This window comes from Pezoporus flaviventris, unplaced genomic scaffold (genome assembly GCF_033815535.1).
Source record: "Pezoporus flaviventris isolate CSIRO_AGI_PZ_B2104156 unplaced genomic scaffold, CSIRO_AGI_Pfla_v1 ptg000036l, whole genome shotgun sequence".
In the NCBI taxonomy this organism is placed as follows: Eukaryota; Metazoa; Chordata; class Aves; order Psittaciformes; family Psittacidae; genus Pezoporus; species Pezoporus flaviventris.
Genome location: NW_026892584.1, coordinates 23,449,454 through 23,464,143, shown reverse-complemented (window position 1 = coordinate 23,464,143; position 14,690 = coordinate 23,449,454). Strand labels below are relative to the sequence as shown.

General features: G+C 44.9%; 1 protein-coding gene across 1 annotated transcript in view; it reads left to right on the top strand.

The window, feature by feature from the left end:
* The first annotated feature begins 9,035 nt into the window (after positions 1–9,035).
* Positions 9,036–14,690, top strand: part of EGLN3 (egl-9 family hypoxia inducible factor 3) — a 30,790-nt gene continuing 25,135 nt past the window's right edge. The window contains exon 1 of the mRNA XM_061463497.1: positions 9,036–9,737. Within this exon, the coding sequence (XP_061319481.1) occupies positions 9,381–9,737 (357 nt within the window). The 5' untranslated portion in view covers positions 9,036–9,380. The remainder of the gene's footprint in view (positions 9,738–14,690) is intronic.

Genomic DNA, 14,690 nt, shown 5'->3' with positions numbered 1-14,690 from the left:
TTGTTTCCAAAACATGAATAAGTTTTTTCTTCCTTAGGGAAGAGAGGAAAGGAACAGTTTTAAGGCTGGAGATTTTTTCTTGTTCTGGTCATAACAGACCATTCAGATCACATCAGCACAGATAAGAGCCCAGATGAAGTTTCCCTCACCACCACACAATGGGGAGACAAGCTTAGTCATGAGTGTTCTCAGGGTGTTTTTCTTATCCACTCACCCAGAAAAAAATAGATATTTTTCTCTGAAAGTTACTAAAGAATGAATCATGTAGAGGCTCACTTACCACAGTCATAAAGCCTTGAATATGTGTCTAGCTGCTCCAATTTCTGGATATGGCAATTACCTGGCATATGTTCAAATTATCTTAAATCAAGATAAGTCTTCACTGAAGATCTTAGCTGCTTCCTTCTGGTTTGGGCAACCCACAGTCCCATAAGTGGTGTTGCTCTGTAACCTCCAGATTTGACTTCCCTTGAGGTTGCTATTGAACCTCCATGGGATTTTTGGCAGTAAATAGCTATATACCCTCTGACTTGTAAATCCCCAGAAAGGCACTGAAGGAATTGCAAAGCAAGAATGATCTGTTTATTAAGTGATGACATTTTGAACTGAGTCTAATTACTATAATTTCTGTGCAGGAAAGACAGCTCAAAAAGTCCCTTATGGGAAAAAAAAAGGGTGTCAAAAATGTCCCTCTTCAAAAGCAGATTATGGTCACTGTGTCTAGGGGCTTTCTTTGGACATACCAGATATGGTTGGCATCCTGACATGCTAACATTTCATACTGAAACAGACAAAGAAATAATTTAACATCAGCCTCTATGGACAGATACTGAAAACCATGAATTAAGGTGAATTAATCCATTGTGACAATGAATTAGGATAACTGGAATCTTGCTTTGGCCAGAAGGTAAGTTGTAGGAGCATTGGGTTGTCTATCAAATGAATGCTTTAAATGTATATTAATTATTTTTATTTTTATATTTTAAGAAAGCATTTTAAATAAATGATGAACTCCTTTGGTTATAATATTTTTCACTTCTTATGCTTCTATAACTAATTAGGTAAGACAGTCATTCCACAAAGTCTTTCTCCATTAAGCACCCTTATCTAACAGTTAAGTCACCATATTGTGCCTGCACAAAACCACATAGATTTCTTTTCAGGGCTACAGGGCACTGTAAATCACAATTAAAAAAAAACACAAAATCACCACTTATGAGAAAAGATATCCACACCATCTTTTTGTCCACAATACTTAAAATTCCTTTAAGAATCTGCTTTTCCTACACACTACATGAAGTATTTGATTTTCTTTTCTGCATTGCCTCTGAAAGGTTCGCTGAGGAGAGACACTACTGGCTAGTTGGGAACAGCAAAGTATGTTTGAAAAGGCAGGTTTTAATTAGAAGTGGCAGGTTTTTTTACTGAGCTTCATGAGGTTTGTGAAAGGTGATGTCATTTGGTCATCAAAGAGGGTGGTAGCCCAGTGTCAGAGCTGGTAAAGCTATGTTCAGCCTATTCAAACACCAGGACAAGGAATTTTAGAGGAATAGTGTAGCGTGTATCCAACATGAGCTGGAAGCTCTGCAAGTGTGTTTGATACCTACTGTGAATTCTGCTGTTAACGTTTAACTTATGATAATCACTTAATAACATTGATTTTTGTTGCCACTGTGTGGCTGGATAGCTTGCTATCAGCTCTTGATGCAAAAAAAAAAAACCCTAAAAGAAGAAATGAATTGCTAATCAGAAAATCAAATGTATGAACAAGAGGTAGGAACCAACGAGATCCTCAGAAGTACATCAGTGTCAAGATCTTAATTAAACTTTATAAAAAAAAAAAAAAACTCAAATAATATTTTATACTGAGCAAAGTGTATGTCCTGACATGAGGGTGTTTGTGTACAGGAAAAACTGACTGCAGTTTTGTTTTGAGGCTGGCACTACAACTATTTATATGTGTAAATCATTAATTTTATAACTTGATATGAACACGTACTTTACATTTTATGCAGCCAAAATAATACTTAGGCAGTACTTGCTCAGAGTAACATCTGGCAAACATCCTACAAAATAGATGAGTTTTATTAGAAACACTAATTTAAGAGAGGAAAACAAATCATTGATATAAGTTTTATTAGCAAGCCATTTAGAACAGAATTTAGGGAACAGCACTTTCATGGGTCTGCATTAGGAAGAAAAATTGCTTTAATTAGATATGGTAAATGATCAATTCTGCATGCTATGATTAGGAGGACAGCTCTAGTAATTATACATACAATAAGATGTCCAAGACCATGAACATCTGCTCCTAATCATCAAACACAGAATATAGAAAAAGCTTACATTTGTATTCATTTTGTATCACAGAAACCCAGATCCAAACTATTTTATTGTGATCTTTATGCAAAAAGTCAACACTATTTTTAATAAAACAACTAAAAAAAAAAAGAGCAAAGTATATTTTCATTAACACAACTGAAAAAAAAAATTATGGTATAGATAGGCATTTCATTAGGCAGAGGTGTCACGTTATTTATGGCCTGGCTACACACAACATTTATAACCAGTATTTGTTAGATTTTTTTTGACAGAATGATTATATCGTTACAACTACTGGTGTGGATATAAATACAGCAATGTGAATGTGCCTTATATTCTATAGGATTTATTCTCCTCCTGATGCAAAAGAAGTCTATATCACAGTATGAAACACCTTTGTAGGTATATAAATGCACCAATAGTTGTAGCATAGAAAAGAAAGGACAGAAATACACTGCTTTAATTGTCTTAAAGTGGTTAACAGGAAGACTTTTGGGCTTCTCAGTCAGGTAGTTTAAAGAATCTTGTTTTCTCTTTGTTTAACTTGGACATACCATATTCCAAAGACAAGCAGAGGACCGTAATTCTTGAGAGATAAGTCATGAGAGTTAAAATGTATACTTTCTGAGCCTCTCAGATATTTTCCAGTAGTAGGTAGAGACTTTCTAAATAAAAGGGCAGGAAGATGAAATAAGATAAAGTGGTATCACCACTCACCCATACTGAAGACCATGTTTTTGTAGTGATTTCAATCAGAAAGATGTAAGAAGAACCAGAATTCTGTTTTTCTTCATGTATAAGGTCTTCTGCTGTTCTATGTTTCAGCAACACACACACACACACACAGACAAAACCAAACAGAAACCAAACAAATCAAAACCACAGCACCCTCTCCTCCAAAAAAAAAAAACAACAACAAAAAACAACAACCCAACAACAGCCCAGACAATTCTACTGTCTCACTTTCATGTCCCAGCATTTCAGGAGGACAGTAACTTCTCAAAGCCAACTGTAATTTTCATTGCCAGCTAGAGATTTCCCAGAAATGAAGTTTGCCTGTACTGCTGTACTGACAATTGCAAGCAGAGGCTTTAATTATGAAATCCAGATAATAAACTACTACTCATTCATTGACTAATAGGACTGGAAATGTGGAAAGTCTGATCCCTAAAACTGTCCATCCCTAAAGATCCTACTTTTTTTTGGTTGGGGGTGGAAAGGGGATTTCTGTTTACATCGTATACTTATCATATACATATTTCTTGTTTTCCTTGGAAGCTGTGAGTGAACTGGAAATCTGAAAACTCAGCAACTGCAAACCAGAAGGAAAAACATGTTAAGCAACTTTATTTCTGACCTTCTTCACCAGTATTGATGTTAAATGACTAGTTAATGTCTTTGAGAAACAAAAGACATACGAAAGATTTCAAAGCCTGGTCCTCTATAATGTTGAGAACTTTGATTTCTTGTCTTTCAAAATTTATATTTCTGAATTCACTCTGAGTTGAAATCCTTGGCAAGCTAAATCAGCTGTCGCTCCGGTCTTCTGATCGGTGGATTATTGCTTCCCTGGACAGATTCTCTATTTTATTACAATGCACCGTTTGGGGTAGATTTATTTCTCTGTTGTCAGGATTTACTGTTTAATCCTAGAAACACTGAGATACATTTGGTAGCAAAAGATATGGTTTCTGGAGAAGAATATCTATTTAAAAAAGAAATCAGTTTTAAGCTAATCATAATGTTACTTCTGATAATTTGCTATTTAATTTCAAATGTAAATACTTGCCCTAGAAGTAGCTCTTAATTTAGCATTCTAAATAAAAAGGTAACAGAAACCTCTCTAAGACATGGAAATATAAGAATGTCTGTAGAGTCAGATTCTTAAAAAGTTATTAATTTAAAAATCCTTGAATCTTTTACAAAAATACTACACTAGCAAAGCTTACTCCTTTCCCTTGTTTGCACTATTTACTTACCACATTGAACTTCTCTGCTTACATAATGAAAGCCTCAGCAGTTGCCTTTTTTTTTCCTCAGAGCCATACTTAGATCCAAGTTCTTGATAGTATGATAGTTGATAGCCATGAAATTAACTGCCAAATGCTATATTGTCAGACCATGCATTAATTGCATTTACTATGCAACTTTGCTCCACTTGCATTCTGCTCACTTGCTAACTCCCTACAGGACAGTTTTGAACACCCCACGCTCTTCAAACAGCTGACAGCGTGACACAAACATTCATTCCTCCAGAAGAGATGTAGGACAAGCCAGTAAAAGCTGCAAATTTAAGTCTCAGCATATCTCGGGGACTGCTGTAACAAGACAGGGGTACTTAATCCCATCAGGAAGCTGGAAATCTTGCTTCCCAGAGGGCCAGTTTTACACCTAGAAAGCTTTAGAAAAGCTTTGAGAAAACAGTTGTGGCTAATGGTAGCTGAGTTCCCCTAGTATTAACAACATTTATAGAGTTGTTTTTTTGCAAGACTAGGATTTGGAAGATACTGGTGCACCAGTTAACGCACGTTCACAGTCTACTACAAACGAGGCAATCTTCAGTAAATCTTAAGCTGAATCAAAGCCTACCCTGAAGTCTTATCACAAGTTAAGTAACTCTGAACCCTGATACAGGCCAGATGACTGTGGCAGTGGAGGAAAGACATTGGTGAGGGCTCAGCTATCAAATAAATCGTTCACCCCTGCCCAAAGGGGTCAGTCCTGATGGTTCCCATCTTTCCAGCAGATCTCACTGGACCTGACCCAAGACATTCAACTCCCTGACCTGGCAGACAGTGACTCTATTGTTTTTCTCAGGGTTGCTTTTCTGCCACCTTAGCAGATGGGATAGGCCGTGGAGGAGTCCAAAGTGTGCCAAAGCAAGTGCAAAGAGGGGTGTGGGGGAAAAGGCGCTGAAAGAGTTGCTAGATCAGCTCAAGCCATGACACGCACCTTTGCTCTCACACCTGCTTTCAGTATGACATAATATTAAGGGTGCTGACAAAGGAGCTCTAGTGAGTCTCACTGTTGTAGTCAGAGGAGACACCACACCAAAACATGCCAGGAGTTGCTACCTGCACAGATGACAGAGGAAAGGCACAGGTGCTGATGCCCCTGCTGCTTCTGTGTAAAGCTAAGCCCCCAGTGAAGGTGAGTTTAAGGCTCTGCACTTTGTGCTTTTGAAGTGGCTGAGGCAAACCCATCCATTCCCTTCTGTCAGCCCTGCAGAGGAGGGGATGAACCATGCTGCAGAGGAGTGGGAAGGACAGGTGTGTTAGTAATATTTCAGGCAGTCATGGCAAGGTGTTCTAGCGCTGGTATGTCACCCCTCCTACAAATGTTGCCTGCCCCTCTGTGAGAGCGGTTGTATAACCATACCCACATCATCAGAAAACTTCCTTCTGTAGGCAGGACTTCAGTTATTGTCTTACCAGACTGTGAGACATCAGCTCTACGAATCACATTCTGAGGTGTTAAAAATACTATTTCTCAGTTTCTCACTGATATAAAGAATAATCTTCTCCTCTTCCCTTTCTCTTGCTAGGTCCTTTGCAATTCAGTTCTTTGCACAGAAGGGGTCTGGCTTTCTGAACGGAAGAATCTGAAAAGAAGACTCAAAATGTCTAGAACTTGCTGCCCTAAACAGTGTGGAGCAGTTCATCTGTAAACACTGCTGTCAAAAAGAAATAAAAAAAAGCTTTAGTGTGTAAGGTATTCAGGTTTTACTGACACCAATCACCCTTGTCCTCTAAACCAAACCTCCTTAAAATCATTCTGCCAGCAGAATGTCCTGGTTTAGTCTACTGAACTCTATCGGTATGTACCATGGAGGCAGGTGTAAGCAGCAGATACGCAGGAATCAAAAGTTTTGGAGATGAGATTCTAGAGTGGGAAATGAGAAAATATAGAATTAATTTTAGAATGGAAAATAAAAGTTTCTACAGTATAAGGATAAATAGAACTTTACATGGCAGAGGGATAGCTCATATATAATTGAATGATGTAGGATTTTTAATTAAAATGTGGTGACGCCTTTCATGCCCGTGATACACAGCACTATAAACAAACTTTGTGGGTGTCCAAAGGTGTTGGTGACATTGTGAATTGCCTTATTTCACACCTTCATGCTTCTATTCATGACCTGTGCAATACTCATATTGTATGTGCTACACAATCGCTTTGTTTGGGGAGCTGTGGAGTGGTTGGCTGAGCAAAAGAAGTGCTCAGGAAGGTTCAGTATCTGGTCCTGCTTTATTTTCTTCTGTGGGTGGTCCTTGTGCAAGATAGTATGCACTAAGGATTACTTTGCCTTTTCATTGGCAAGTTCATGACTTAATTTGGGAGTTACTAGTTGTAGCCCAGCATCTCTCCACTCAGCTTTGGTACCCCTAAGGGGATTGAGAGAGCTCTTGCAGAGTGCCTGTGGGCTAGGCAGAAATTTGCCATTCTTGGTGTTGTTGGTGTGTGATAGAGATTGTGATTGCTTAGGTTAGAAACCTTTTTTCCATGCTTACATATTGCATCCAGTATTATTTCCCATATCGTTATCCAGAATGAGTTCGTGACCTAAGCAGTCAGAGTCTCTACTATGCACCTTCATCAACATCATGCTTCCCACAAAAGTCATGGGGGAGCAAACAGCTGAAGTAAAATAGCGCCACTAAATACCTGCAGATAAAATCACTGTTCTTGGGGCTTGTTTCTCCTGGTGTTTTGTCTTCACATGGCAACATAATGCATTTGACTGATACTGCAAATGCTAGGTGTGAAAAACACTGATGTGCTTCAAGGAAACAAGCACAATGTCCACCAGAAAACCTGCGTTGCTGAGTAGCAGAAGAAGCCCTCCTGAGGAAGACAACTTACCGATGCTCTTGGAATAAAAACATTCACAACTCTGTGAACATTATGCTGCAAGTGAGGCTGTGGACTCGACTTTCTAAGGCACAACTCTCTCTAAGGTGGCTTTTCCTGATGCAAAAAGACTATCAGAAGGAGAAAAAAAGAGCTGCAATGACCAGCTTCAGCTACAGCCAGAAGATAGCCCTCTCAGCCCTCGACTTGCCAAAGTGGCAGCATTACATTTGATAAAAAGGCTCGATGTTCAGAGTCTACAAATACTTGATTCTGGCACAGGGCTGTGTGCACACATGTACATGTAAACAAGAGGGTGGAAAAAAAACAAGAAAATCAAAGGATTTTAGGGCTTTTACATGACAAAAATGTGTGAACGGTAGAACAATGCAGCCGTAATCTTTCCTAATGTATCTAAATTTCATAACATTGACATTGTGCAGCTGAACTAATCTTGCATCTCTTGCTGATTATTACAGCTGCTCTTAGCTTACCATGCCTGACTGATTCTTCAGAGAAGCCTTAAGGGATTAATAAGATTCAGAATTGTATCTTATTAATTATAACCACACTTTAATGTGAAGTGTGTATCTAAATCGAATAAAGTCCTTTGACAATCTGTATCTCACCGCATATGAATTTATCTGATCGCTTGGCTCTCGATAGAGTTCTCAGGGCGTAATTTTGGAGGACCCCACCTGTGCTTGGTGTTGTGTGCTGGGGGGCACACGCAGCAGAGCCCGAGCAGAACAGACGTGGGATACGTGACCCGCTCCTGCGTGTGTCCGGGTCGGCAGTTCGCAGCTCAAGCAGCATCAGGGCTGCGTGCAATCCCGGCGGGATTCGTGGCTGGACGGGGAGAACACTCAGCGTGGATTCTGGACGGGGTGAAGTGTGCTGAGTTCCAGCTGAGACGCGTGTAACTCCCGCGCCGTGACAGGCCGCTCTGCCGGGACGTGACAGGCGCTCGACCCAGCCTGCGACACGGCTCCTCCGGGCACGTCCCCCCATGCCCTGTCCCGCTGGGTTTCCAGCCCCGCTTGCCGGCGGACACCGTCTCTCCGTAACGTGGCATTGCTGTAGTTTTGGTCTCTGTGGAGACTTGGTTGGTTGGTTTGTCTGTTTGCTTAGCAAATCCCGGGCGTGTCGGGTGCTGTGAGCGGAGCTGGGCAGTTCTTTTAACTTTTCGGAAAGCATTTTGAGCTGAGTGCAAGCCGTTCAGTCCGGGGCGGACTGAACAGCGGCAGCGGGATCGTGCTCTGCGGTCGGCTGGTGCAGGGACGGCGTTACCGAAAGCCGGTAACGCCGGGCAAAGACGCGTTTTCGCTTGGAAGCGCGGAATGAAGTTTGTCACGGCACGAAGTCACCGACAGCCCGGGAGGTGCCAGCAATAGGGGAAATAACTCAGGGAACCGTGACTTTATTACACACACGTCTCACAGAACAGCGCACTGCTGGCCCAGGAGACCTGTACCTGCCGCCTAACGAAATGCTTCCGCCAGGTGCTCAAACCGCCACCGCGGAGCGAGACGCGGTGGGAGAGCTCCGGGGCGCGCCGACAGACCCCGCCTGGCCCGGCCCAGGACCCCGAGGCGGGTGCGGGTGCCCCGGCGGGCTGCAGGGCCGACATGCGATGGTACAACTCCTCAATGGCGCTGGCCCCGCCCACCCCGGGGAGGCGGGGCTCGCGGGACCGCAGGCCCCGCCCCCCGAGCGCACGTGTGTAAAACCCCGCCGCATGTTCCCTCCCGCGGGATAGCCACGCCCCCAGGAGCAGCCGATTGGCTGTCCTGGCCGGCTGCGGGCGGGGAGGGGGCGGTGCGTGCTGCGCGGCGCTGTGCCGCTCTGTGCCGCTCTGTGCCGCGCGGGCGGGCTCCACCCACGTGCGGCGGAGCGAGCACACATCCCGCACGTAGCTGGCGTATTAATCAGCGCGGGGCCATCTGCCGACCCGGCTGTGTCGTGGGCGGGGGTCGTCGGCTCAGCTTCCCGCACCTTGTTCGAGCTCCTGCAGCACCGCCGGGACGGGCGCAGCTCAGCCCGCCGCGGCGGAGAAACTTTCCTCTCGCCTTACTTCGCCTGGCCCCGCACCGCGGCGGAGCTCCCGTCTGGCTCGGGCTGGAGTCCGCGGCGGCCCGGAGGGCATCGCCTCCCGACGCGGGCGCCGTCAGGGCAGCGGCGCGCCCGTCCGTCCCCGCCGCGCCATGCCGCTGGGGCACATCATGAGGCTCGACCTGGAGAGAATCGCCCTGGAGTATGTCGTGCCCTGCTTGCACGACATCGGCTTCTGCTACCTGGACAACTTCCTGGGGGAGGTGGTCGGGGACTGTGTGCTGGAGCGGGTGAAGCGGATGCATCGCGACGGGGAGCTCGCTGACGGGCAGCTGGCCGGCCCCAGCCGCGGCGTGGCCAAGCGGCACCTCCGCGGCGACCAGATCAAGTGGATCGGCGGCACGGAGGAGGGTTGCGAGGCCATCAACTTCCTCCTCACGCTGATAGACCGGCTGGTGATGTACTGCGGGAGCCGGCTCGGCAAGTACTACGTGAAGGAGCGATCCAAGGTAAGGGGCCGCGGGGCGCTAGCCCGCAGGCACCGGCGACCGGCCGGATCGACCCGCCTCGCAGCTGCTGGTGAGACCTGACAAAGTTTCCGCGGGCGCCCGTCAGTACGGTGTCCTGGCTGTCCGCGGGTGTCGGCTCAGGCAGCCCGGCTGGGCTGTCCCCGCAGCCCCGCTCCGGATGGCGGAGGCGCTGGCGCTGACCAGCGCGGGACGCCCGCGATAGGTAGCCGCTCGCCAGCCGTTGCCGGTGCGTCCGGGTGAGGAGGTCGAGCCGGGACTGCCTGCGCCGCTCCGGTGTAGCTCGCCGCCCTGCTTGGGTCTGCGCCGGGCTGTTTGGCTGACGGATCCCGGTCGGGCCCTTGGCTGTGACACCGGGATCGCTTCGCACCGTCCCCGTGGCTGCAAGCGGAGCTCCATTTCCCGGCTATGGGACCGGAGACCTGCTGCACCCCTCGCTGTCTGTCGCTCTCCCCAGCTGCGGAGAGAGCGGACCGGCAACACGGGGAGTACCCCACCAAAAAGGTCTAGCCTTGATCATGCCTTCACTCTGGAGCATTGTTTCAGGTGGTGGGAAGAGCTTCGGAAGCACCTGCCTGCTCCTTGCGCCGGCGTTTGCCTCGGATCCCATTATTTGGGTGGTTGTGCTCATGAGATACCCAAAGCAGTTTCGATGGTCTAACTCATGCCAGCGTCTTATAGTTCAAGAGGTTATCGTTGCTGCATTGGGTTTATGGTATAAAACAGGGGATGCTTAGTCTGAGCAGAGCAAACTTTTTTTTTGTTTTGCTTTGGTTTTTTTTTTTCTTATCAGAAATTGAGAGGACACGTGTACTGCAGGTTTACTTCCAGTGAAGTTTATTTGCACTTACGTTGTCTTAACTTCAGTTTGGGATAACTTGGCTTTTCTGTGATTCTGTGAAAACAGACAAGGAAAGAATCATAGAATGATTTGGGTTGACAGTTATCTTGAATATCGTCTAGTTCCAACTCCTGCCTTGGACAGGGCCACCTTCCACTAGGTTGCTCGAAGCCCCATCCAGCTTGGCCTTGAACACTTCCTGGGATGGGTAGTCCACAGCTTCCGTGGGCAACCTGTTCTAGTGCCTCACCACCTGCACAGTAACGAACTTCTTCCTAATGTCTAACATAACTCTACCCTCTTTAAGTTTGAAGCCATTCCCTCTTGTCCTGTTATCACTTGCCCTTGTGAAAAGCCCCCCTTCAGGTTTCTTTTAAGGCCCCCTTTAGGGACTGAAAGGCTGCTCTGAAGTTTCCGTGGAGTCGTCTCCAGGCTGAACAAGCCCAGCTTTGTCAGCCTGTCTCCATAGGAGAGGTGCCCCAGCCCTCTGATCATCTTTGGGGCTCTCCTCTGGCCTCCAACAGCTCCACAGCCACCTTATATTGGGGGACCCAGAGCTGAATGCAGGACTCCAGGTGGGCTCTCACAAGAGGGGAGTAAATGGGGGAGAAGACACCCACTTGACCTGCTGGTCAAACTTCTTTGTATGCAGCCCAGGATAGTTGGCTTTCTGGATATTGCTGTGTCACGCTGAGCTTCTCATCAGCCAACACCCCCAACTGTTTCTCCTCAGCAGTCCTCTCAGTTCTGCTGAGGCAGAAGTGTACTGGCTTGTAACTAAGTTTGCTTCATTTTCCCAAATGCTGAAAATGTCCCTGTTTCTTTGTTTCTGACTTGAACTCTAGAATTTATTGTACATTTTCAGAACACCTGTTTCTTTTAGTGATATGCCAGAAAGAGAAATAATGAAACTTTTAAAATACAGAAGTGAAAAGTCATCATTTCTTTTGGTCCTCATTTGCACTGAATAGGGGGATGCGTGAGTGCTACTGAGATTCTTTTTTTATTTTTTATTTTTTTTTTACAGAAAACAAAGCAGTATGGTGATATCTAGAAGTGCTTGGGAACACCTTAAAACCTGTGTGCGTGCCCTTGCACACTTGCACACAGTGGCGGGAATAATAAAAGGTTGAAACATTGCTCCTGTGCTTAGCTCCACTGAACTACTAATCATCAGTTCAGTTAAACCTTGTGTAGATTTGGTTTAGAATGTGACTAGAGTGAATTTCATTTACTCCTGGTACGAGCCTGGTGTTATGAGGTATAAATAACCATTCTGCTCTGGCATGCCTTTAAGGTCATCCTAGTTCTTTTTCTCTGGGTGACTTTTATTTCTCTGATTACTGCTGGAAGTGCATTGCTGCATTACATTGCTGATTACATGGGTGTGGGGGAAGCAGGGGCTTACATTAAAGTTGGACTGGAATGAAAGGAGGTTGTCCAGCATTTTCACAAGGTATTTGGAAAAAAAAGTCAACTGGATGCATGCAGGCCGTTGGCACTGGGTGGGGGGAAAGGTCTTTTGGGGTTGTAGAGATTATTTTAAACCTGAGTTGCAGTGTTCTTGCAGTCATTTTTGTTCAAATAGCAGTAACAGACAGGACAGAGTGTTTTATAAATAGCTCCTTTCTATAGAGACTTTAGGCCCTTGTGCTTTAGTGTGAAAGATGTCTTCTCTTCCAGTATATGGAAGTGCTACACAACAGTTCAGCTTTGAAAGGGACTCAGTATAATTTGTAAAACTATGAGGAATTTCTGTCAGAAATTAATAGTAACCATTCCCCTTATTATAATAATAAGTGCCATGGATATGTGTGGCCCTGGAATAGCAGCTGCCATCTGTAACTGAGATGTGGGATGCCTTCAGACAGAAGATATTCCTGTGACTAACCAACTGACTACTACAGTGCATGCAGATTCCCACGTCACCTACAGACATTTCCCTTCTACCTTTCAGTCATTCTGCTTGTCTTCTGGTTTTGTGAAAGCATACACAAAAATCCTACATTCAGTGTATTTTTATCTACTAGCTTATACGCATAAATGGATGCCCACAAAACTTCCACAGCTTAACATTTGGAAGGTTGTGGGGTGTTTCTGAGCAACTGGACCAGAACTTCTTAGCTGGACAAGTGCTATTAGAAATTACTGTTTTGAGATATAGGTATTAGATGGAAATAAGAGTCCAGAGCAACTAAACTAAAATTTAAGCCTTTGGCTACGTTTTAACTCCTCTTGTCTTGAAAATGAATCTGTGTAATATCAGCCTCATTATTTAGAGGTTTATGCTTTTAAACCAATAGTATGACTTTAATCTTCAGCTTAAGTGCTAGAAGAGGGGGATAAGTTTGCTTAGTAAATGAACTTTCGTCAGCTTACTATCTGCTTAGTGTGAAGTGCTTTATATTATTTTTGTAGCTACACAAATGTAAGAAGACAAGAAGGACTTTTGTCCAATAAAGGAAACTTTCCTTGTAGCTACATGACAGAAATGAGTCTGAATGAATTTCAACCGCATTACAAGAAAGTTAAGATTGCATCAAAGAGAATGGACAGAAGTAAAACTATGAGGGTACTGGATACTCTTTAAGAGCTGCTGGTTGACATTTGAGGGCTGATAATGAAATGTAACCTTTCATCTTTTCAGACCAGTGATCCAAATCTGTCTTTGGAGTAAGTCATATTTTAAAATATTAGCTAACATGGTTAAATGATCAAAATAACCAGACAACATTCTTCTAAAGCACTCTTTTGTTGACAGACCCAATGTACTGCTTGTTAGCTTTTGCATTCTCCTTGGCTAGAGTTTCTCTTTTATAAAAAATAATGCAGTGGTTCCCTTTTTCTAGTAGGTAAATGATTAAGGATAGCTCAGGCTTTTCTTCAGAGTGAAAAGGTTCATGTGACAGAGGTTGCTCTAGTTTTGAGGACCTGTCTCCATTCTGCTCGAGCTTTGATGCTTGGTAGAGCTTTGGAGCTGGTGGGTAGTTGGGGCCTGGAAGCAAAGCTGCAGCCTGATCTGTGAGGCCAGTCACCTGGAGCACACCTGCGTTAGGTGATGTGCTGGAAACGGCAGCGGAAAGGGTGATGTGCTGCAGCTTCTTGCTCCTCAGGTGCCAGTGCCTGTTCTTGGGGTTAACTGGCATGTGTGGGGGCTTGATGTGCTGCCCTGTAGAAAAGTCCCTGTTATAAAAATATAAATTAAAAGCAACAACATAAAAAGAATTTAGTGAAATATTCCAGAAGAAGCCATCTGAGAAATGTCTCCTTTGAGCCCATAGTTTTGGTGGGGTTTTTTGTTTGTTTTTTTTTTTTTTTTCTAGGAACCGAGTCAGATGGCTGGTGTGTGGAAATGTTTGTGGCAGGATGGATGGGTAGCTCGTTGCTGCTGAGAGGCTGTGGCTATTCCCCCTTTCACACTCTGCCTCTGTGGGAGAAGGGCAGCTCTCCTTGTGGTCAGGCAGTGTCCCGCAGTGATGCTGGCAGCACCTGCTTTCGTGGCCACTGTGGCTGAGTTGGCGCTTGATGTGCCGCCAGTGGGCTGCCTTGGCCCTCGTGGGCGAGGGGTGGAAGGTACTTTGAACTGGTGTGGCTGTGCCTTGCCTGGACTCTGCACCCTAGTCCTGATGGCAGCGTGTCCTGCTGTGAGTCATTGGTATCCTCTCGGGTGCCATCGTGGGTTGAAATCTATGTCAGGGCTGCCTTTGGGGACCTTGAACTTGTGTTGTCACTTGCTTGATGCTAGTAAGTCCTGCTGGTTAGAAAATAAGGCAGAAAGTCATAATTCTGAGAGCTGACCTGTATTGAAGGAAGCCCATGACTGATTTTATCTCGGAACCCAACGGCTTGCATTCAGTGCAAGTATATGGCCTGAAGAGAAAAAAAACAATGTGTTTTCAATGTAAGATTAGTTTATTTAGTCCCTGTGGGATGTGAACCTTATTGAGAACTTGCTTCAGAGTCTCTGTGTGGGCCTTTCACTTTTTTGTGGGATGTTTTCTGCATCTTCCACCTATAGCTATGACACCTCCCTGCTCACCCTGGTGGCCTCTCTGACTGCCACAGGAGAAGCAGGTCTTTTGTGGTGGTATTTC